The sequence below is a fragment of the Lonchura striata genome, chromosome 11 (assembly GCF_050655825.1).
Source record: "Lonchura striata isolate lonStrDom1 chromosome 11, ASM5065582v1, whole genome shotgun sequence".
Lineage (NCBI taxonomy): Eukaryota > Metazoa > Chordata > Aves > Passeriformes > Estrildidae > Lonchura > Lonchura striata.
Window position 1 is genome coordinate 6,159,287 of NC_140713.1, and position 24,534 is coordinate 6,183,820.

Sequence of the window (24,534 nt, forward strand, 5' to 3'; positions counted from 1 at the left end):
CGCCCCGGTGCCCCGGTGCCGTCGCTCGCAGCCCGGCCCTGGCGCAGCCCCTGAGCCGTCGCCGGGCAGTGACAGCAGCTGTGGTGGGGTTTCGGGGTGCTGAGGGGCCCGGTCGTTGAACTGCAAATCCTGGGGACCCCCGCGGGCAGTGGACAACACGTGGAGAACCGCAGGAGCGGGGTGATAACACCGGTTTGTGCGTCACGGAGATTGCCTTTGCTGAGTGCTGAGAGTCCCATCCTGGCAGCCAGCACTAAGCAACACCATGTTGATGAAATCTTGACCAAAGTGTGGGATTAACCCTGAAAAACACCCTTTTAGTACAAGTAAACACACGCAAACACCTCATGATTTTGTGATTGCGCTGGATTTGTGCACCTTAAGTAAGAATCACAAGTGAGGCTTGTTGGAGCCACGATACTGCCTCAGGCCCCCTGGAAAACACAACAAAGACAAGCCTCTGGAGAGGTTATTTAGCTTTTGTTTCAGCACCTGGACATTATCATGTCGCAAAGGTTTGGCAAGTATTTTGTTCAGAATAGCCTCTGAAACGCAATGACAAGCCAGGCTTTCCCGGAAGGGGCTGCAGGTGCCGAAGCAGGAGGCAGGCTGGACTCCTGGAAGCTTTGTGCCCAGGCTGGGCTGGCTGTGAGGTTTCCAGGAGGACTGGAGTGCCCAGGGAGCTTTACTGTCATTTGCTCCCAGCGTGTCCTGAACTACCTCAAAGATCATGAAGCAAAGTTCTGCTGTAAATGACAGGATAGAATCTATCAACTCTGGGGGATAGCACTTTTGAAAATTTGCATTTGTAATTCAGCTCAAAATAAAGCTCATGTTTAGAGAAATAACAAAGACACCTCTATTCTGTTACAAGGAAAGAGGATGGTCTGTGGCTGCTTCGCAACCTCGCTTGGGGGAGGTGGAGAGGCTTGTAACAGTGCAGAGGATCAGCTACCATGTTACAGGGATTTCCTGCTGCCTTACACAAGCGAAGAAGAGAGGGAGGGAGGGAAGGAAGAGAAGGAAGAGAAGGAAGGAAGTTCTGGTGTACATCTTCCTGAGACTTCTTTCATCTGCCTCTCAAAACTGGAGAGGGTGATTTTTATGGAAACACCCAGTTTAATGCAAATGGACGCTAAAATTTATTTCCAAAGTCAGGACTAGTTGCAGAACCATTGTCTACTTTCCATTCTACATTTATAGAATTAGGGTTCCAAGATCATGTGGTTGGAATAGGAAATAGAAATGGACATTTCTTTGAGCTTGGGATACAATGGATGAGCTTTCAAAGAGAAATCAAATGGAAAAGTGTCAAGGTTTATTTTTTCACAGAATCCCAGGGTGGTGAGGCTGGAGGGGCCCCGGGGCTGCTCTGGTGCCACCTCCCTGCTCCAGCAGGGCCAGCCCAGAGCACAGGGCCCAGCAGTGTCCGTGTGGCTCTGCAATGTCCCCAGGAGGAGACTCCACAGCCTCTCTGCTCCACCTGCTCAGGGCTGGCACTGCCCAGGGCAGGAGTTCTGCCTCCTGGGCAGGGGCAGCTCCTGGGCTCAGCCCTGCCCGTGGCTCTGGGGCCATGGCTGGGGCTGGAGCAGAGCCTGGGCTGCTCTGCCCTCCTGCACACAGGGACAGCCAGGCCTGAGGGCCCCTCTCAGCTGTCCTTAGGCTGAACAGGCTTAACAGCCTTTTCTGAAACAACTTGTAAGTTTCTGGAAGAGAGAATTTGGCCAGAATGAATAACAAAACCAAAACAAAACCCAAGACAGACCAACAAAAAATCTGCACAAATGCCTAGGAATGGAAAACTACCCCCTTGAAACACTTTAGGGTTAAATTCTAACTCTCTTGATGACAAATATTCCCAAGTCTCACCATCAAGTCCTGTCAAGGTTATTAAACAAGTATTTACAATTAACTGTGCAAGCTCCAAAATTGATATAAGCAATTTTAAAAATGAAATTAATTTGCAACTGAAGTACATGAAACCAAGCCAGGGACCCAGGTTTGGTGAAGGCTCTAGAGAAGGAATCTTATGAAAACCAGCTGAAGGAGCTGGGAAGGGGCTCAGCCTGGATCAAAGGAGGCTCAAGGGGGACCTTGTAGCTCTGCACAACTCCTGACAGGAGGGGACAGCCAGGGGGTTGGCTGTACTCCAGGGAACAGGGACAGGAGGAGAGGGAACGACCTCAAGCAATGCCAGAGGAGGTTCAGGTTGGATATTGGGAAAAATTTCTTCATTGAAAGGGGCTGCTGGGCTGCCCAGGACAGACTCCCAGTCCCCAGAGGGAAAAACACATGGATGTGGCACTTGGGGACATGGGTTAGTGGTGGCCTTGGCAGTGCTGAGGGAATCTCAGAGGTCTTTTTTAACCTACACCTATGCTATTCCTAGGACAGCTCTGAGTACTCTAGTCATCTTCATGCTCTCCCATTTTTGAGTTTATCATTTCTATGGCAAAATGAGCAGCTGAAGGAGTATTTTTATAGTGTAAAGTTAATTTCAATAACATAGATAAAGATCTCTTCATTTTAAGAAGTTATCTCAAAATCTAATCTGAATTGGTAGGTAGCATCTTGATAATAAATTTAAACTTAAGATGGTTAAATTGTATCTTTGAAGGCACTGAATGTGTGAATTTGACACATGACACGTAAGCAGGAAAATAGTGCTCCTTTCTAAGCACTTTCACTTCTGTAGAAGAAAATAGATTACTTGTCCCCAAGCCCTATTCTCACTCCATGCAGCTGAACAGGGCAGGGGGACTTTGCTGTTATTAATATTTGCTGTTACTGAGTTATTAATGACAAACTTGGGCTGTGAGCAGGGCACAGGCCTGAGCAATGCTGAGACTTGAAGAGCAGCTCAACAAGTTCTGTGGGGGAGCTTCTTTACAGGCAATTTTGAAACCATGGTTGGAAGTTAACTTTTCTAAAGACCATTCTCTACCTTAAACTAAAAATAACTCAGGAAAGACTGCATCTTTAAAGATCAGATGAGATGATCACAGATTTTATTTTTTTTTATATATATTTTGTACATGTGTAACTCCAAAAAATGATAGAGCAACAAATATATTCAGAAATGGTTTTTGTGATGAAATGCATGAAAATATTTGGAAAATATTTTTGTAATAGAATGAATACAAAAGTTCACAGAGATTCTGTACTTTACTAGAAGTATTTTTCCCTATGTAAAAGCTCAAGCCCAAAGGCAGTTTCAGCAACAAGTTTAAAAACATTCTTAGGTGTATCCTCACCTCTTGACTTGAAGGAATGTGAGTCAGTACACATCATGTTTTTTAAATAAAACATTATCTTACACTTCCTTACACTGTGTGTTTATATATATATAAAATGGCTCAATTTAAAAGGAGTGGAGAGAAATACAACTTAATGTTTTACAGATTATCCACACACAAATGTACATTCAAATTGTAATACTTGCCATTTTCTCTATCCAATTGGAAGGTAACTTTTAACTTCTAAAGTTACAAAGCAATTCGGTTTCTTCCAGGGGGGTTTTTATGGAAACACCCAGTTTAATGCCACAGTATTAGAAAAATGGGCACTAAAATTTGTTTCATAGTCAGGACTAATTAAAGAATCATATGTCTAGTTTTCCATTCTCTTATGAAAACTCTGGAGATGGTTTGTATGCAAATGAAGTTCAGGAGCAGGGCAACTGAGGACTGCATGGAATTTTCTCTGATAAAATCAATGAAGTCACTGACTCATACAAAAGTAATATTGGATAGATTTCTATTTTTTCCAACCCAAATAATTATTCTTTATATTTGCACTATACAAATTGAATCTTAATATCAACCATGTTTTAATAAAACTTCCAGGTAGAAGCATTTGTTAAAAATCCAAATTTAATTTAGCTGTAGCACTCCACAAAAGCACTGCTCATTTTCTAAACAAGTTTTTGATGTATAGATCTCTTTTCTACATTTAATGCTGCTTTTCATAAACACTGCTGTCCTTTCCCATTCATGCATTGCACCACGCTCATACATCCTTACCATCCTTTGGACCTTCAGTATTTTCACTAGCTGCTTTTTTGAAGAAATATGCACTGGTTTAATTTCGGGAGACATTGAAACTGCTATAACCTATATTTAATGCATTTTCAAGGTGGTTTCTTTTGATTCATCATGAACTTGCTCCTAAAGGACAATCAGGAAGAAGTACCCTGAATAAAAAGGTAACCTCCTTTGAGAGGAAGCGGAGCGGCCAGGAGCGGTTTGGTCTTGTGACTCCGGTGAGTCACACACGGCAGGACCGAGCAGACGGAGCCAGGACTGGAGAGGAGCCGAGCCAGCCGCTCCTTCCCGGTGCATGGAGCAATTCCATGTCCTTATTCTTTGAGGCACCTTTTCCATTTTTTTGGAAAAGCCCGAGAAATCACAAAATGAGGACTGTTTCACCGTTTCAGACCACAGAGCAGCAGCTCTAGTACATCCCAGTTTGCAGACACTCGTGCTGTTGCAGGCCAGCAGGGACAGATCTGGACCCCAAGCTGCTGCCGGGACTACAAACCCATGGTTATCCCTTGCGTGTTATTCACACAAGGAAAATGTTTTTATTTGGAGGGTCCTCTCGAAGACACTGTCATTAGTTTAAAAACCGATGATTTAGGACAACTGTCTTAAGTTATTTCAGAGTGTGCGAGGAAGTGCTGGTGGGAAAAGAGCATACAGGCGCGTGATAACAAAAGTGCTAGAACAAAATTAACTACCTTGAATTTCTCGCGAGGATGCCGAGGGAGCAGCACGCCAGGGCCGCTGCTCTGGCGATGCAAAGAGTTTTATTTTTGTTTTCCGAACCTTCCGCCAACAGCGTCCCCGTCAGGCAATCGCACGGGTGCAGCGTTCCGCTCCGGCCGCGGCTCTGGGACAGCTGCCGCCGCTGCACGGCCCGGGGCGGCCGCGGGACAGCCGGGCGGCTCGCTGGCTTCTCCCGCCGGGACGGGACGGGACCACCACCGCCTCACCGGGACGCGGCAGCACCGAGCCCTGCGGACACCCGGGGCGGGGAGGCTGCTCCCTACGGCACCTGCCCGCCCCCGCTGCCGCCCCGCGGCTCCCCCAGGGGCATCGCCGCCCTCTCCCTGGGCAGCCGCACCCGCCAGGACACTCGGCCGGTCCCGGGCGCGCTCCCGGGCGCGCTCCCGCCCGCCCGCCCGGCCCCGCCCCGGGGCGGGGCGGAGGCGGTGGCTCCTCCCATGGTGCCCCGCGCGCGGCAGAGCCCCGCGCATGCGCGCAGCGCCGCCGGCTCCCAGCTCAGCGCAAGATGGCGGCGGGTGCGTCGGACCCACTGGAGGAGATGCTGCTCTTCTCCGAGGAGGTGGACGAGAAGGCGCTCAGCGACCTGGTGGGATCCCTGGAATCGCAGCTGGCCGGCGGCCGCGGCCCCGCCGAGCCGCCTCCGCCCAGGACCTCCGCCCCGTCCCAGCAGCCGCAGCAGGGGAGCCTGGCGGGGGGCAGCAGCCCCGGCCGGCAGCAGCACGGCCGCCCCGCGCCCCCTCCCGCGCCCGGGGCAGGGGAGGCGGCGGGACGCCCCGGCAGCGCGGGGAGCCGAGCCTCCGCCCAGGGGCCTCTCCCGTCCCCGTCTCCCCCGGCGGCGGCGGCAGCGGCGGCGGGGAGGGGAGCGAGTGTAAACAGTAGTAGTGTGCAGCAATCACATGGAGCGGCTCCCGGCGGCGGCAGCCCCGCCGCTCCCGCCCCGCCGCAGCCCGCCGCCCCTGCCCAGCCTGTCAACAACCATGTGGCCGCCGCAGCCGCCGCCGCTCGGGACGCGGGGAGCCCCGGCCCCGGCCCCAGCCCGACCGCCGCCGACGGCGCGCCCGGGGCCGCGGGGGGCGGCGGAGCGGCGGAAGCGGCCGAGGGCGCCGCCGCCGCCCCGTGCCCCGGCCAGGCGGCGCCCAACGGGGAGGGCGCGGGGGCCCGGGCGGCCGCGGTGCCGCCCGTCGGCGGGCACGGCGGGGCGGCCGCCGCGCAGCCCCAGCCCGCGCCCGGTGCGCTGCCCGCGGTCACCGCGCTCGGCGCCTCCGCCAGCCCCGCGCCCGCACCGCCGGCCCCGGGCTCGGCCCCGCCGGCTCCCGCGGCCCCCGCCGCGCCCAAGCCCGCGGTCACCGCCAAGGCGGGCGCTGCCCTGCCCGCCGCCCCCCAGGCCGTGTCGCCGCGGCCGGCGCTGGGCGCTGCTCCCCGGCTCGTGGCCCCGCAGCTGATCGTGCGGCCGCCGCCGCACGCCACCATCCAGCTGCCGCCCGGCTTCACCATCCCGCCCGGTAAGTGCTGCGCCGCTCCGGCACCGCCGCTCGCTCTAACCTTCTGCTCTCGGCCGAGGGCTTTCCTTTCCCGCAAAGCTGGCGTGTCCCCGCTGCTCGACGTGCTGGAAAGCCAAGAAGAGGCACCTGTCTGAGGGCATCGTCTGACGAGCCGGCTGCCGCTAATTAGGGCGTAACTGGTACGGCTAATGCAGAGTAATTGCAGCTGCTGTTGGGTGAGTTACTGGTTTTGCCCTGTGGAGAGTGGCAGCCACGGTGAGTTACCCTGTGATGGTGTAGTTGGACATCGGATAAAAAGGTGTAGTGGTCGCCAAGAATAACTTTATATGTGTTTTAAAGGACTTTTGCTTTGCACTTGATAGTGCTGAAAAGTTTTTCTGCTTGAAAGAATGGTTTTTGCTGTGAACCAGGTGTTAAATGTGTGTAATCTAACATTTATAATTTCTGTAATTGTGATAATGTCATTGTTGTATGAGGGTAGTCTTCACATCACCAGATTGTATTTCCAACTCTGAAGTAATTATGTCCTCTTTATACTACTCCTCTAAGTTTCTTAGGTTTAATTACTAAAACTTTAAGTTCAGCAAGGTTGCTAGCTAACCAAACCAGCATCCCTTCATCTTTATGGTTCCTGTATATTGTTTCATCTGAAGGGTACTGAGGTCCCTTACCCAAGTTTTTGCAACATGAAAATACAAGTATTTTCACATCTTGATTTAGGAGCAGATTTAACATTTAAGCTATTTTTTTTTCCTGTTAATATCGATAGCATGTTAAGATGTGGATCTGTTGATGTGGTCTGAAATAACTGAGTTCTTCCAACTTATTTCTTGAAATACTTGATATTTATTAGCTAAGTAGAGTAGTAATGTTATGGTGTGGTTGTTTGCTTCTGAGTGGACTTTTAGCAGTTGTGTATTTGGTTCTAGTTTATGAAAAATCCTCCAGAATCTGATGCTCCAAACATACAAATCTTGGTGTTTTTTTGAAGACCCAACTAACTTGAAATAGATAAGTTTCTCTTCAGACTGTGTGCCCTTAGCCTTTGTCTCTCTTTGTTAATCTGGTGAAGATTACTCTATGCAGATGATAGTGTGCATTGTAACTTTGCCCACAGTTTCTGAAGTTCATCATACTTTGATCTGTTATTTTCAAACAGAAAAGGGAAAACTGAGCCTTCAAAACAGTCTGATCCAGGATTTAGGAAATGTTATGGAAATAATACACCAGAAAGTTTTAATTCAAATTTGTTTTATTACAAGATAGTTAGAAATCCATTAAATTTCCATAAACATGAAGGTAGTATGTTCTAAAAGGAAATTATTCAGAAAATACAATGTTATTTTTGAGTTTTTAAGTTGATGGATCATTTTTAATTAATCTGAAACTCCCATATAGCAAACTTCTATATAAAACAGAAATTTAGAATCAGTTTTTGAGAACAGATTATTTTAGCAGATGATGCTCATAAGTTGCATATTTCATCTTGATGAAATGTCCTGACTGACAGGAAGGTAAAATTAATGTCATCATTTAACTGGCTTCTAACTTGCAGCAGCTGCTCAGTAACAGGACTTTGTAGTCCTCCAAACTAAATTAAAATATAATGTTAACATGTGAGCATTTATTCATTTATAGTAGTAATTGTGTCTGCAACTTTGATTGACATTGTGTCATGGGTTTAGATTAATTTATCATTTCCACTCAGTTTTTCTCTATTCAGAATTAGGTTTAGAAAATGGGAAGATAAATTAAGAACACACCTGTGAATCTGTGTAATGCAAGTAGAACATGTGTTTTTTAATGTGTGGTAGGCATTATCCTATGAGGATTCTTGTATAAGGTTCACAGTCATAATCAGAGAAGTGGTAACCCATTTGGCCAGTTGGCATATTTGGGTGTCCAGATGGTTTAGGAATGGCATATACCAGACACATCATCTGCTTGCAGGATTTTCTGCAAATGTAAACTGTGAAGCTTGGTGCTTAAATGGCTAATGGACCTTAAAAGTTACCTTTTAGATGAGTTTTTAATGAATTTCTTTCAACTTTCTATTTAAATTACTCTTGGCTTTGAAAGAGAGATATTATTATGGCTTTTGGATGTGGTCCTTGCTGTAGCTCTGTATGCCTGTTACCTTAAATTTTGATTTCCATGAATCTTTAGTTTATAGTGGCAGAAATTTGCCTTCTGTTTGTGTTTGTTGCAGGAAAGATTGGCTGGCAGCACCCAGCTCTGTAAGTGAGGACTTTTATGTGTGCTGCAGTTTTCTCATGTGTTCATCCCACAATTAGGACTTTGTTTTTCCATGTCAGACTGAAAGATTCTCTTGCTGTAGGGTTCTCAAATCTGTTGTAATAGTGTTTGGATTTCTCTGTCCTCAGGGTATGTTACAAACTGTGTTGCATTAGGAAGGTGTTGGGTTTTTTGCCCGGGAAGTTAACAGTTAGAATTGGATGTAAACTGTTACCTTTAGAATTGGATATAAGATTTTACCTTTGAAAAGTTAAAAAAGTATATGAAGTAATTAGCACATAGAGGTAAGTTGTAGAAACAGTGTCTACTGACCCTGTTATCAGCAGACTAAAGTGAATTTGTAGGTTTTTAGTTCTCTAGTAGTTGCAGAGTAGGTTTTTAGTTTTTGGTTCTCTAGTAGTTGCAGACTAGATGTTTTTCTGTTTATTTGACCTGTTGTATCCTATCTAGGTTAAATTATTAAAATGTATTCTGGAATTAACTTGGAAATTCTTTTTAATAATCTGTCTGGAGAACTGCTTCTTAGTTCTGAGTGAACTATAAGAAGAACATTACATGCTTTGCAGTGACCTTGAGTATGTGAAACTCCAGGATCCATGGACCAACTTAGCCATTATCTCCCTTTTTCTGACCTGCTGACTACAAAAGCTTGGGCACAGCTTGATGACAATGGCTCTGTTGTGTATAAAGCCTCTATTTGTGAGGTATTTTACAATAAAAGAATCTGAAAAAATTATCATTTACTTCCGGAAAGTGTTAGAAAACACTTGCCAATTTTCTAAAATTTCTGCTCTGTGTGATTGTGTACTGAGGAATCTGTTGGTTCTCTGGGCCTAGCAGTGTTTGTTGTTGGTGTTTAAACCACAGGTAGTGGGTGCCACCCAAAGTGGTGATGGTGGGTACCAAATAGATTAATTTGCTAATGCTCAGTGTTAAGTAAATCTCAAATATTGTATACTCAGAAGTGTCTCTGGCCTAATATTTGCATGTACCCATAAGCTGTTTAGCAAAGCTCTCGGGCCTCTGTCCATGGCATGCACGTACTTGATCGTGCTCCCAGCAGCTGTCTTGTCCTTAGATTTTACCATTAATGAGTATTTATTTCTAATTTTGTTCTCCTGACCCTGACTAGACTGCTGGAAATCACTGTCCCCCTAACACTCCAGTGGCTGCTTTTTTTCATCCCTGCTTTCTATAAACTGCAGCTATTTAAATTCCAAACTGAATTGCGTCTGCTAGTGAGGCTCCCTTTCTTCTTTGAAATAAAATCTCATGTTACATGAGAATCAAAAGGAAGGTACACTACAGGGAATAATGTACAGTGCTATCCATGAGCTCTACTCTGCATTCTGTGGTTAGGTAGTTCTGGCTGTGTTATCCTTGCTGTTGTTTACTGAGCAGTGGCTGTTCTTGCCCTCCCTAGGGATGGTGCTGGTGCGCACGGACGCCGGGCAGCTCGTGATGGTGCCCCAGCAGGCTCTGGCACAGGCTCAGATGCAGGCCCAGGTGCAGACACAGGGACAGGGTCCTGCCAACATGTCACCCAGGCTTTCTGTGCCCACAGCTGGCCCCGTTTTTCGCCTGTCCACAGCTCAGGTATGTCTGGCCTGATTTACATTTGCTGCATTATGTCTTACACATTATTGCCCTTATATGTTTCTGCAACTGTGCTTTCTCCCCTTGACACCCCTTTTTGTTGGGAAAATAGGAAATACTTATTCAAATGTAGTTTATTTTATGAGGCTTAGGATTTTTTTTCTTATTTAAGGAAAAAATATGCTTTAGAGAATCTCTTAAGACTCTGTTCGGACTGAGACATGTTTGGAAGCTGCAAAGCTCAGTCTTAGTCTGGACTGTGTGCCACTGGTTTAATAAGTGTCCCTTGCAGCTCTGAATCAGAGGCACTGTGATATCCCAGGATAGCTAATTTCACAGGACATTGGAAAAGAGAAAGCCAATCACATTCTATCCAAGGATTTGCAATACATTTAAAATAACTTTTTAAATATACTTTATTCAAAAGAAAGATTTGATTCTTCTAATTTGCTTCTGTGTGTGATGTCTCCACTGAAAGTTTTTCCTGTGTTGTGAGTACATTTCCCTTTTTCTAGGGATTGATAGGATAGAGTGCTTTCCTGTCTTATCAGGATGTGTTGATTTGAACTTGGAGCTAATTCATTTTCTAGGGTGAATATGGGGTGGTCTTTTGTTGTTTGGTTTTGGTGTTTTGTTTTTGTGGGGGGTTTTTTGTTTGTTTGGTTTTTTTTTTTTTTTTTTTTTATTCTTTGAGGGCTGCATTGGTTTAGAAGTTTGTAGAGAGGCAATTTAGCTTGGGGCCATTTAGGGCTAGACCTGAGGTATTTGACTAAAATGTGGAGGCAAACATCTTTGGATCTTGGTACAGGGCTGCTGTGCCATAGTACTAAGAGGCAGAGTTTAAGGTGGTTTTGCTTAAGGTGTGTGTTTGCAGAAGAGGTAAGCAATTCTCTGTGGAAAGATGAAAAAGGGGCTTTTGCAACTTTTTAGTTGTTGTAGAAGTTGCTTGAAATAAGTTCAGCGTGTATTTCCCAATATTTATCATTTCATTACTTTTCCTTTATATGCTTTATGTATCACACCGTATTTATAGTCTAAAAGATTTTTGAGTTTAATTCAAAACTGAAAACAATAATAAAGATTTCAGATGAGAAATAAGCTGGAATAAATTTGGGGAATTGAAAACAGATATATGAGGCAATCTATAAACCACAGAGTGACCAACTAGAATGTAAGTTTTAGAAATGAGTGTACCTAGGAAGACTGTAGCTCAGTGTCAGAAAAGACATAATGAAAGCCTGGAAACAAAACCTTTGTGCTTTCAAGGAGAGGTAAGTGCAATATTGGATGAAATTTGTTAAAGAACCCTTTGCAGAAAAGGCAGCCATATAATGTTAAAATTTGTGGTATCTTGAAGACTAAGACTTGCAGAAACCTTCAAAGAGAAATGTATTCCAGGAAAAATAAACACAGTGATAAGCCTGTGTTTGTTTACAGATTTTTTTTATTAGTTTGATGACAACAAAATTGCAGCCAATTCCTGAATTTGTACATCTGTCTTTGGTTGTTGGGGCCTTTCTTTGCAAATAAGTGCAGTCACTTCTTTAGGAATTACTACAAGCAGATGTTCTAGCAATGGTTCTGAGACAAGTGCATAGTGTAAATGCAAAACAGGTGTGTGGTGAGACTGTATCAAGAATGGGATCCAAGTCTGTTATTTTTAGCTATTTTTCTTCTGTATTGTTAGTTGTTCTCTGGCCAGTATTAATTAATAGTGAATTAAAATTCAACATGGAAGCATTCATAGCAGATATTAGTAAATTGTTTGTAATTTGAAGATTTCTGAGGAATAACTTTTACTGCACGTGGAAGGAAGTGTGCAGAAATGTAGGCACCCTGCTTGACTCTGGGCTCAGTGTGGGGTTTGGATCCCAAAGTCAGCCTGAAGATGTGTGCACAGCCCATGTAGATTGTGTTGATCTCAGGCAGCTGTTCCCTCCTTGTATGAAGCAGTGAATGTTGCAAAAGGGGTATAATCCTACTTGATGGATTTATACAGAAATAAACCCATGAGGATAGTGCCTGTTCAGGTGTTTGTAGAGTCCACTGGAATCTGGAGTTCAGGTATTAGAAAATTAATTATTTTTGTACAGGGTTCTGCCCAGAGGAATAACCCACTGCACTGTAGGTGTTCCTTTGCACTACCTGGTGCTAATACACTGGCTTGGAATTGAGGAAGCCAGCAAGACCTCAGGAATGATCAATATCTTGGAAGATGCAAAAGTTGGATTATTTTAGTGTAGGGGAATTAGAATAATGATAGTGTAGCTTGTCTGGATTAATCTCCTTTGAAAATCTTAGTAATAACCCAAACTGAGCTGCATAATTTCTGTATTTGTAATTAACAGGGTTAAGAAATAATTAATATGGCCCCTGGGAAATTTATACTGAACTTCCCTGACTCTGCATTTGATCTTCAGAGTCTTCTTTCATTGTGACATGCTTATGTTTTATATATGTTTGACCTTAGAGTGCTCTTTAAAAATTGTGGTTGACACCTCTTAAAACAAGATTGTAAAGATATAAATTCTAAAGGTTTATCTAATCAGAACTAGACATGAGACTTTTATTTAATAAGGGGATGGTTTATAATCAGAAACTGTTAGTTAGTTTTACAGATGAAATGTTCAATGATAAATATTATGCTACGGTTTTAGAAATGTCAATTATTTGTTTGAGTAGTCATTATAGTTAGTTGATTCGGGGATCGAGTGCTAAAATAAAGGAAATTGTGTGTACTGGAAAATAATTTTTTCAAGGAGTTTTTAATTATGGCCAGAAAGCTGAATTCAGTGAATTAAAATTTCCAGAAGTTTAAAATTAATCAAAAAAAATGTGCTAGGTTTTTATGTATATAGAGTATGAATGTTCATGAGTCAATGATGTCTACTGTGACTGAAAAACAGGAAAATTCTCGTGCCATTAGTTCAAGACAGAAAATAAACATTAGTTGCCTGAATCCTGCAAAGTGTTTTATGAGATGGATGAACGTGCCAGGCTCTGGAGTTTTAACCTTTCTTTCTGATATTGGTATTGGTTGGTATTTAACTGTGTAGAGCTCAACTTAATTCCTGTTATCTTTATTCAGTTATCTTAAAATAGCTTTATTTGGATTAAAATGCAGAGTGCTTTAAATTTGTAGAGCTTAGCATTGTATTTTAGGCACTGAGTTTGCATTTTATCCTTCTTTTACCCATGTAGAAAGTCAGCATGGGTGGAAACTTGCAGTCTGCCCTCAGGATTCTAGGAAATAATATCTTATGAAGAATGTATCAGAAAAGCACTTGACCTTCATACTTTATGGGTAGTATGGTTACTGCCATAATCTGCAGATTGTCCTAATTTTTAGCCTGTGTCAGGTGTTACAAGTTACTTAGCTAAGTATTTATTTTCAGTGTTCATTTGTTTATACATTTTAAATAATTAGTATGGTGAGCTGAGCTATACACCTAGATGTAAAATACAGGATATTAAATGCCAAAGAAACTGTAAAAGCTGGCATTTACTTTTGGCAACTCTTTAAAGTGTTGAAAGTGCTAACTGGAGAACGTAAAATAGATTTGGAATTACTTTCTTTAACACTAGAAGAAGGAATGTCTGAAAAACTCCTGAGTGTTCATCTAAATTTGAAAGCTTTTTGGTTCTCTCCCCTTGCCAACTGGGTAATTTCTCCATTCTCCAAAAAGGAGGGGGAAATGAGGCAATATTTTAAATGTTCTGAAGTAAGATCAACTTGGTCAATACATACAGAGCTGTTCAGATTCTAAACCCCTTCAGCAGCCTGGGTACTACAGCAAGATTTTTCTTTCCATACCCAGGGCTGTAATTTGCTCACAGGTATTTTGGAAGAAAATAAATCAAGTTTTCCCTGAAAATTCCTCTAGCTTCAGCCGCTGGGCTGGTATCCAAGACAGTATGAGAGGAAGGAGCCACCTTTCTCTGGGAACAATGGAAGCTGCTGAGACAAGGAAAGTGTAGTGTGTTTCCCTAAGGAATTTGTGTAAGGACTGAAGTCAAGGCTTTCCTTAAAGACAGTGACTCTATCCTTGCCTGTTCTGTTGTTGAAGGTTCAGAAGTTAAATATCTGCATACAGTAGTACTTACCCTAGTAGGGAATTATAGAGCTACCCCTCTTCCCTTCCCAAGTTTAAAAAAAGGTGTGTTTGGATTGCAGTGCCAAAGACAAGAGTTCAGAAAGACTAAGATCCATAACTTCTGTTGATCCCACATTGCTGTGTCCTGTGGGTGTGCAGTGGATTCCAGTCCTTCCATGATGAACGCTTCAGCTGGGCACTCAAGGCACATGATTGAGTTGCACAGGATCTTAAATCTGATATTTCTTATTCTTTGATTGCTTGGGTTTGCTATTTAAGTTGTTTGACTTCTGTTCATATTGTGTTTGTCTTGTTTTTTGCAGCTTTCAGGAGTGGAGGCAGATGTACAGCTTTGAGTACACTTTTGTGTTAGATTCTTGGGAGCAGAGAGGCAAATCCATTTTGAAAGGAAAACTTGGGTTCTTCTTGACTCTTAGGTGGGGTAATCTTCGATTAGACATTTAATTATGCTCCTCCTAATTGCTGCTGTGTAAAGCATGAAAAAAAATCTGATTGTTTCCATTCTTAGTGGGATTCTGGGAAACTGGCAAATGGGGATAAGCACATGCTGTGTAGGGAGGGTCTCAGCTGGTCAGTTTGAGGCTGAGCTCGAAGGTGCAGTAACAACAGTGCAGACAGCAGTGACTGAGATGTATTTGATATTTTAATGATCTTTTCCATTTACAGTGTTCCTGGTATCTTTAAAATATTCAAGAAAAACATGAGTGCATTTGTGCAATTGTACCAAATAACAGTTTTAATTTAGTTCAAATTATAAGATTGCATAGGATTATAATGGGAATGCTAATGGTTGGACTCACTGACCTTTGAGACCTTTTCCAACCTAAATGAATCTAAAATTCTGTGATATTAACTACTCTTAGTTGCTGTTTTTCTCCAGTGTTTTGTTTCGTTTAGAGAAAAATTGCGAAGTACTTGGGTATATTAAAAGTATTTTTCATATCAGTGCAGCTACAAGAGGCTTGTTTGGTTTTTTTTTAATTGGTATCTCAGAGTTTACATGGAAATAGTTGGTCTTCCCTGAGTATTATAATAATCTTTGTATGCATTAAAAAGTGCAAGTTTGTTGTACTGTGAAAGTGATAATATGCATCTTTTGAAAAACATTATTTGGATGCTTTTGACTTAGCATAATTTTAATTTAAATATTTTTTCTTTGTGGTTTTAGTTTCCTTTTACTTTTTGATTGACATTAATTTTAGCTGAATATTAATAAATTTTTAACGTTGCCAAAATTTAATCAGCTTTAGAATATTTGTTAAGGTACAGTATTCTTAGGAAACAAGTAATGATTTGTTGGAACTTAAATTGGTCTTAGAAGAATTCTGCTCTGGATTCTTGTATTATGATCAGCTCAAACAGTGTGGATTTGCTTGCTCAAATATATTCTTCTGAGATAATAAATAAATTCAGAAGTCTTCTAAAACTGGTTATTAGATTGCATTAAATTTTTGCCTCCATATCTTGTTTTGAATTTTAGACTTGTGAAAAATAGGGAGGTGCTGCCATCTAGTTTTCCTTTGCTGTGTTTCTTTTGTTTAGCTGTGTTTTTAATTTGTACACTTCATGGCTTTTCATACCTTTGATGTGTTTTTTTACTGGCTTTCATTATCTTAATACCCAGGTGAACTTACATTCATAACTAAATAGCAAAAAAAGTTGCTCATTTCAATTTTTTTCAATTACAATTAAATTGTATTAGTTACAAAATTAAAGTGCTGCTGTAAACTAAGAATATAAAGTGAATATCATACAGGAAAGACCAATGTTAGCCTGGCATATTTTCTTTTGGAATATTTATTATTGGAACTTCAAAGTAGGTGAAGGAGTGTATATTGGAGTTTTCATAGGACTGCTGCTGAAAATGGAGTTGGCTTAAGAGTTGACAAATGTTTTTGTTTCAAGTTTGATTCAAAATGTGTTTTTCATTATTAAGTTTTTTTTTGTATGTTTTTACTGATCAGAAAAGGCAGTTATGTGTGAAGTTTGATGGTTTAGTGTTTTGCTTTTGTTGTCTAAACAGCCTGATATATATTTTTTAAGAAAATGACAGATTTTTCTAACTTTCTTTAATCTCGCTTTAGGCATTTTTCTAACTTCTACTTTTCGGAATTGGGAGTTTATATTATGAACTTTGCTGTTTCGTTTTCTGTGTTTCGATACTTTCTGTTGAGTTTCAGTTTGTTAAGTTTCACTTTTCACTGTTTTTAACATGAAAGAAAGCCCAAGCTTTTTGAGGGTGTGCCAGGCACTGCATCCCCTGCTCTGGCTGTGTTTTTGCTGTGGAGCACACTCAGCAGCAGCAGCTCAGGCTGTGCCTTCACTTGATGCTGTGGGCAGCGTGGGCTTGGCTGATGGTTCCCAGGCTGCTGTTCTTGCTAAAGCAGAGCCTTGCAAATCTGAGATTGGTCTGGTCATACACTTATGCCTGGGTTTTCAGCACTGTTTATATTTTTATGGCAGCTTTGGTTTTTTTTTTTGTTTTGTTTTGGTTTTTTTTTTTTTACTTATTTATTGTTATTGACTCTTGTGGTTTTTTCTGTTTTCACATTCTTTCTGCTTTTCCAACAAATGCTAGTTTTTACGCTTTGCAGAAATTTTAAGCAGATAGATAAATCTTTGTTGTTGCTAAGGTGCACTGCCATTATCATCAGATAAACTATTCCATACTAATTCTTTTGTATTGATGGTTTTTGGGGTTCTTTGCAGTGCTCTGGAGAATACATTTGTGGTAGTAGTGCAGGTGGGTTGGGAGGTCAGAGAGAGTAAGAAATGTGTGGTCCTTACTGTGCTTTAACCACAAAACTATTTTACTTCTTTTCCTTCACAATGAGTGATTCATTTCTGTATTAAGCAGACAATAAGTTTTCAGTACTTAAAAAATTATACTGTTTGCATTTTTGTAGCATTGACACAGCCCTGAAACTTAGAAAACACTCAAATGCTAGTAAGGCTGTAAATTTAAACATAACAAAGATTAGCAAGTGTTATAAAGGAGGTTCCTGAGCACTGTCACGGTGGCTGCCATGTGCATATGCATGACCACATACTACTGTTATTTTTCATTCCTACAGTGTATAGGCTGGACAGTCCTAATTAATGAAGATTTATATAACATTTTTTCCACTGTTCAGTGGGTTGCTTCAGGCTTACTTGTTGCCCCAGTCTGTAGTGGGAAATAATAACAGGTTTTTTTGTGAAGCTTATCCCTGTAACAACTTTCTCAACAAGCCAGTTAAGGGGATTAGTAGCCTCCTTTTGTAGGTAGGAAATGGAGCCTAATTGTCTCTATTTTAAATATGGAATGAGAAATGCTGGTTAATTTATTGTGTTTAGTTTGACTTCATTGCCTTCAGTTACAGCCATGGCCACTCCTGGTCACAAACTCTATGTTTCAAGCTGGGCACTCATAAATACATTGATTTAATACAATAAGAGTATGATTTAATAAATGAGAGTATTGATTACAATGGATTATCTGTATTTGCAGGCAGCACTAAGAACTAGAGGCAGGGATAGAATCAAACTGTAGTGACAAAATTCAGCTGGTTTTTATTCACCAGATGTTTTGGGTGAACCCTAGTGATTGTAGGAGGACCAACCACTTCACCAGAGCCTGGGAAAGTACTTTGATAAGTATTTGCTTCAGCAGTAGGGGTTTTGGACTTAGAACCCCTGGTTTCTGATGGTTTTCTCTTGTGGCCCCAAAGTCCTCTGCCTGTCCTGTATAATTGCTCCCAGTCCTGTGTCTTCTTGCCCTGTTACCCCAGAAGGGACATTGTGCACATGAGGAACAGAGCAGCATCTCCCTGCTTTGGGTTCTGATGCTCCACTCGGTGACACTGGTGGCAGTGCAGGTTCTGCCTATGTTCTCTGACCTGTTAAAGATGCTGTTTCCAGTAATTTTCTGTAACTGTGTGCATATGTCAGGCTTTTAAAGGTATAATGCTTTGGGTCAGTTTTGCTGTATTTTTACTAGGCTGAAAAAAAATCCAATCTCTGATAAAAAGTTTCTCTGCATCTGACATTGAAGTGCCTGTTCATATGAGCTGGAGCCAGAGGAACTGAGAGGCAGCCAATCAGTTTGTGGGGTTTCTCCATGAACTCTTCAGAAGTTTCAGTCTCAGGAAGCAGGGGGAACATTTAATGGATTAATAGCAGTTCAGACTACAGCCATGCCTGGAGGAAAGGTTGTATGAGTTAGTTACTGAAAAATTATGTGGCAATTGATCCTGGCTGGACACCAGATGCCCACCAGAGCCTCTCCATCCCCACCTTCCTCAGCTGGACAAGAAAAGAAAATGTAAGGAAAGTCTTGTGAGTCAGGATAGGGATCACTCACCACTTACTGACACAGCAAAACAGGCTCAACTGGGGGCAATTAATTCCTTACCAATCAAATCTGATTTGGATATTGAGAAATAAAAACTAAATCTTAAAACAGCTTCTCCTCACCCTCCTTTTTTTCCTGGGTTTCATTTTACTCCCAGCTTTCTGCACCTCTCCCCCAAGTGGTGCAGGGGGATGGGGAATGGGGGCTGTGCTCAGCTCACCCCAGGTTGTCTCTGCTGCTCCTTCCTCCTCAGGGGAAGGGCTCCTCACATCTTCCAGTGCTCCAGTGTGGGGTCCTTCCCACAGGAGACAGTGAGCTCCTTGAGCTGCTCCAGCCTGATTCTTCCCATGGGTGCAGTCAGTCCTTCAGGAGCTGCTCCAGCCTGGTCCTTCCCATGGGTGCAGTCAGTCCTTCAGGAGCTGCTCCAGCCTGGTCCTTCCCATGGGTGCAGTCAGTCCTTCAGGAGCTGCTCCAACCTGGTCCTTCCCATGGGTGCAGTCAGTCCTTCAGGAGCTGCTCCAGCCTGGTCCTTCCCATGGGTGCAGTCAGTCCTTCAGGAGCTGCTCCATCCTGGTCCTTCCCATGGGTGCAGTCAGTCCTTCAGGAGCTGCTCCAGCCCAGGTCCCCTGTGGGGTCACAGCTCCTGCCAGCAAACCTGTTCCAGCTTGGGCTTCTCTCTCCACGGGGCCACAGGTCCTGCCAGGAGCTGCTCCAGGCTGGAGTTCCTGGGGTCACAGCTCCTTCAGGCACCCCCTGCTCCCGTGTGGGGCCTCCAGGGGCTGGGGGGAAAAGGATCCCTGATCCATCCTGGAGCCCAGGGCTGGTGGGAAAGGATGCCTGATCCATCCTGGAGCCCAGGGCTGGGGGGAGAGGATCCGTGATCCATCCTGGAGCCCAGGGCTGGGGGGAAAGGATCCCTGATCCATCCTGGAGCCCAGGGCTGGGGGGCTCAGCTGCCTCTCCCTGGGCTGCTCCCAGGCTGGGGAACCTCAGCTCCAGCCCCTGGAGCAGCTCCTGCCCCTCCTGCCCTGCCCTGGGGCTTTGCAGAGCTGCTCCTCTCACAAATTCTCCCTGCTCCCACCAGCTGCAATTCCAGGGGGATTTCCTCCCCCTGCCCAAGTGTTCCCAGAGGTGCTGCCACTGTCAGTGCTGGGCCCAACCTTGGCCAGGGGTGGGTCTGTCCTGGAGCTGGTTGGAATTGGCTCTGCTGGACACAGGGGAAGCTTCTGGCAGCTTCTCACAGAGCCGCCAGCACCAAAACCTGCCCATGCCAGCCCATTGCAAGTGAGCTCCCCGATTTGACCTTTAGCTTATGCTTCTGCCAGTCTGTGATCCCAGTTTCTCTTTGTTAAACAGTGCCATTGATTGTTGATGGCATCATAGCATGGGCTGTTGAGTTTATAAGAAGCCTTCTACATTAATAATTGGAAATTAAATTGAATTTCATTTCAGATTTTGCAAATCTGAACTTAAAGATTTTAATCAAAACTTAAAGATCTTATGAAAATTGAGTTTTGCGTAACACTTAGTGAAGCCATGTATTTGAAGATATAAAGAGGAGTTACAATTTGTATTGTGAAAAACTTGGCTTTTGTGTTAGTGCTTGTTCCAATGTTACTGGAGCATTTTCTTCTTTTTGGTTGATAGTGGCCAAGTTTATTGACAGGAATGATCATGAAGAACGTGTGGAACTTTTCAAAAGTGAGCTCTATTGCAGAGCCTATGCTGCTGGTACATGGAGTGTTGGTAGGCAGGTGGTTTTGTAGTACAAAATACAAGTGTAGCCCAAACCTGCTCCCAAGGATTTGCATACTAAACTCTGACAGTTTGACTTCATTTGATAAATCTGTGAATATACAATGCAGTCTCTAAAGCTGGCACAGTCCTGCCTTGGCAGTGACAAATAATCTTTGGTTATTTTGATTGTTTTCTCCATATTCAAGTGACTTGCTTTTTCAAATGCAGCCTTGTGTATTCCTTGTACAGAGACAGCTTGTTTATGCACAGCAGGTAGAGTGGATTCTTTCCCAAGATTTGCCCAGAGCTCTAGGGAGAAGGAGGCAGGGATGTTGTCGAAGAAGAGAATTTATAGAACACAGGGTTTTCCTGCACTGAACAATTCCAGTGTGCTCTGACTGCCTAAGTGGAAGTGATTTGTTGCACCCTGAAATCAGAGTCACATGTGTTACCTGTGTGACTTGGGCAGGCAGAGCAAACCTTGGGACACCCCTCCTGCCAGGCTGTCCCTCCTGAAATCCTCCTTTCCTCTGTAGCACTGTGCTGGGCTCCCTGTTCTGAGCTGTGTGGACAGAGCCAGCTCAGGTCTGTGTGCACACGCAGCCTCCAGTGTCCCCTGGGCATCAGCACAGCCTGCTGACTGCTCTTCATGGTCTGCCTTCCCACCTGTCAGTGCCTGAGCACAGGGCAAGAGGCTCTCCAGTGTTACTTCCCTCTATTTAGGGAGTATAAAAATAATATGATTTATCTAATGAAAAATAATAGATTTGAAAATATATTTCTTTTGAGCTTTTCCGGTAATTTCAGAATTTAATAGCATCCTACCAAACCTCAGCAGCTTTTCTTCAAGGAACATCATGAGTTCTTTTAGATTCTTCCAGTAGGAACTTGACACACTGGGTTATGATTTTTTGTTAAAATAATGTTGATAATTTTTGTTTTCTCATTTCTCATGAGATCTGTTTACAAACTTCCTTCATAGAAAACACAGCTTTTTCTTTCTAAATCATTTTTATCAGTTCTCAAAGCATTCATGCTAGGAATCCTTTGAGTGTCTTCTGGCAACTTGTAGCTGTCACTTGTAGATAATTTCCATGATATTTTATAATTTCTTCAGGCTAGTTCCTTGTTGTGTTTCTCATCCCTTCATTTCAGACTTACCTTTTTTACCCTTCTAAATTTTGGAACCACATTAATAAACCAGTGCATTACTTTATTTGCAGTTCTCTGGTGGTAAGGGATTTCTTCATATCCAGCACTTTAGTGGATTTTACTGCCATTTTATATTAAAGGCTTTTGTCACTATTGATTTTTAAAACCAAGTGTGAATTTAGTTTTCAAGTTTCACAGTTTGCTGCTGAGGTCTGGCACATGGGAATACATTCTTAGTTGGGCACTACAATAGTGAAAATTTATATTTTAATTATGTGCGGTTTTATTTTCAAGTATGTTCCTGTGATGAATAATGAGCATTTATTAGCTGAGAAAAATTCTCTAGCATGCAGTCTCACTCTGTATTTATGGATTTCTGGCTGCAGGTCTTGCCTGGAAACTAGTAGCTGCCAGAAGTGCCCCTGGTTATCTGCTTTTTTCCTAAATCCTCACTTCTGGAAGCCCAGACTGATAAGGGGCAGGTATCACGGGCATGCTATGTTCTTACCTGGAAACTTATTATAAGCAAGTGAACAAGATACACAATATTTATATTTCAAATGCAGCACTCATCAGGTAGATATAATTTCATTCAACCAGTATTTTAAAATACTTGTTCGTTTTATAATGAAGAAAAGAGGTGTAGGATGTTTAAAACAGGAGAAGCTTTATGTGGTCCTTCTTGAAAAAAAACAGATAATTCTGCCTTTTCATGATGATGCTGTTTGCTGTCTCTAGGCTATCTCAGGATGGAAGGCATCCCTAGTCAAGATTTAAAAAATCTTGAAAGCTATGCAGACAAAAAAAAGGGGTTTGCTCAGATGTCAGGTAGATTTATTTGATTTGTTTTCTTTCCTCCTTTTTTTCCCCCAAGTACAGAAGATTGATATCCAGTAGATGATGTTGCTGGACTGATTTGTAAGGAATCCTTGGGGCTTTGAATGCCTGCCTGGGCTTCTGTTCCTTTTGGAGATATTTTAGAGTACACTAGATGTTCTTTGGAGAAGTATTTTATGTAAGCTTAATAGGCAACGTAGGACTCTAAAATAAGCAGTTCTTTATAAAATATGAATTTTAGAGACATATGAATTAAAATTTAAATCAAGAAAAACTAGTTTTATCTTGTGAGAAGCAACATCAGCCATGATTTATTACTCTATCCACTTAGAAAATTTGTCTTTTTTGAATGTGTGAATGCAAATCTTAATAAATGCAAGTGTCTTAATAAATGCAAGTATTAAGACACCAGTGTGGCCTCCATTTTTAGTAATGTGTAGTTCTCATTTTGTCATAATTGCCATATTGTATGATGCGTTTCATTTATGATGGTATTTACCTTCCTGCAGAATTAAGTAACTTCTCTGGAGACATTTTTTAATTCCTAAATTTTGTCCTTTTGTAGGATGGAAAGAGATTTCAGTCTTGCAATTAAAGTAAATCACAAAATAAGTAATATGGTTGCTAAATAAGATAAATTTCCTGAGCTGTAGAAAGTACTACTGACTGAAAGGCTGTAGGTCAGGCATTTTCCTTTGTCTCCCCTTCATATTGCAGTTGCTGTCTGGGTACAGAGTCTGTATTCTATGACAAAGGTTTTCCCAGTGCTTAGATGTCGTTTCTCTGCAAGTTAATTTCTATGTAATTCAATCTGAAATTATTTAAAGAATATTTTTCTGCTTTCTAAATTTTCTGTCCATATTAATTTGCATTTTAAAAAAAGCACTAGAACAGGCCCATAAATGCCAAGAGGACCAGTATGTGTTACTGGCAGTGATAAACTCAAATATCAATGAATATTGACATGTAAATATTACAACTGAATTAATGCATCAATGTAACATCAGTTTTTTTGCAGGTCACATTTGTTTGTTCTAATCTTTTCCATATAGCTGTACGAGTAATAGCTTCTCAGGAGAAATACTGCAAAGCTGTCATTGAACATGAGAAAGCTAATTTTTCCAGTATTTGTGAATATACATATAAAAGCACATTACTAGGTTTGATTTTTTTTTTTTCAGTATTAATAATGATTATTCTTGTAATCACTGTTATTAAAAAGCCTTGGAGATCAAGTTATTAAGGAGAAAACAAGTAAAATGCTGGTTTTTCCTTTATCAGCAGCCAACGTCCGTGGCCACCTCCAGCGTCCGCCTGGGCCTCCCGGTGCAAGCCAAGGTGGTGCCATCCACGGCGGCGCCCGCCAGCGCCACAGCCACGCTGCCAGGAGGGGCTGTGCTCTCACACACCACGGTCAGGGGCTGGGCACGCTGCCTGGGCTTGGGCTGGGGCAGGGGAGGGAGATTCAGGGTGGGTGCATGGAGGAACTGTGCATGGGCAGGCCCTGGCACAGTGCTCAGAGCAGCTGTGGCTGCCCCTGGATCCCTGGCAGTGCCCAAGGCCAGGTTGGGATGGGCTTGGAGCAGCCCGGGACAGTGGAACTGGATGAGCTTGAAGTTCCTTTCCAACCCAAACCATTGTATGACTTTATGATTTACATGTTTTTTTTGACAGTGAAAATTAATAATTTTTAATATAAAATATTACTAGGTATCAGTAGCTACGACGAGCGCTCCAAATTTGTTGAAGACGACGGTGGCGGGTGGAAGCGCGGGCTCGCAGCAGCCGGCGCTGCTCAGCGGCGCGCAGAGCCAGGGCTCGGGGCAGCCCCGGCTGCCGCTGCCCCCGCACACGGCAGCGCAGGTGCCAGCGCAGCCCCTGGTCATTCCCAGCTCTCCTGTGCCCGGAACCACCGTTGTGTCCCAGGCAAGTGTGACACTAGTGGAAACATGGTTTTCTTAGTACTTTAGAACTCCTCTGGCAGAGCTTTTTCTTCAGGCAGGCATGTATGCCCTGATGGGATAAATACTTGGCAAACAGGAAAACTCTTCCCCTGGTTTCAGCCAAATGGGATGCAAATTCTGAGAGGGAGGAAGAACACTTGTGGTCAGCTCTCCCCACCCTGTCATGTATGTGACACTAGTGAAAGAACTATTCTGTTCCTGTAGCCTTCAGTCTATGGACTTCTTGATGATCCTGTTGCTGGGCCTCAAAACTAT

The 24,534-nt window shown here is 43.1% G+C and overlaps 1 protein-coding gene across 1 annotated transcript in view; it reads left to right on the forward strand.

The window, feature by feature from the left end:
- Positions 1–5,260: 5,260 nt before the first annotated feature.
- Positions 5,261–24,534, forward strand: part of LOC110473819 (transcription initiation factor TFIID subunit 4) — a 148,655-nt gene continuing 129,381 nt past the window's right edge. Inside the window, exons 1-4 of the mRNA XM_031505873.3 lie at positions 5,261–6,289; positions 9,969–10,141; positions 23,597–23,728; positions 24,026–24,241. Of these exons, the coding sequence (XP_031361733.2) occupies positions 5,293–6,289; positions 9,969–10,141; positions 23,597–23,728; positions 24,026–24,241 (1,518 nt within the window). The 5' untranslated portion in view covers positions 5,261–5,292. The remainder of the gene's footprint in view (positions 6,290–9,968; positions 10,142–23,596; positions 23,729–24,025; positions 24,242–24,534) is intronic.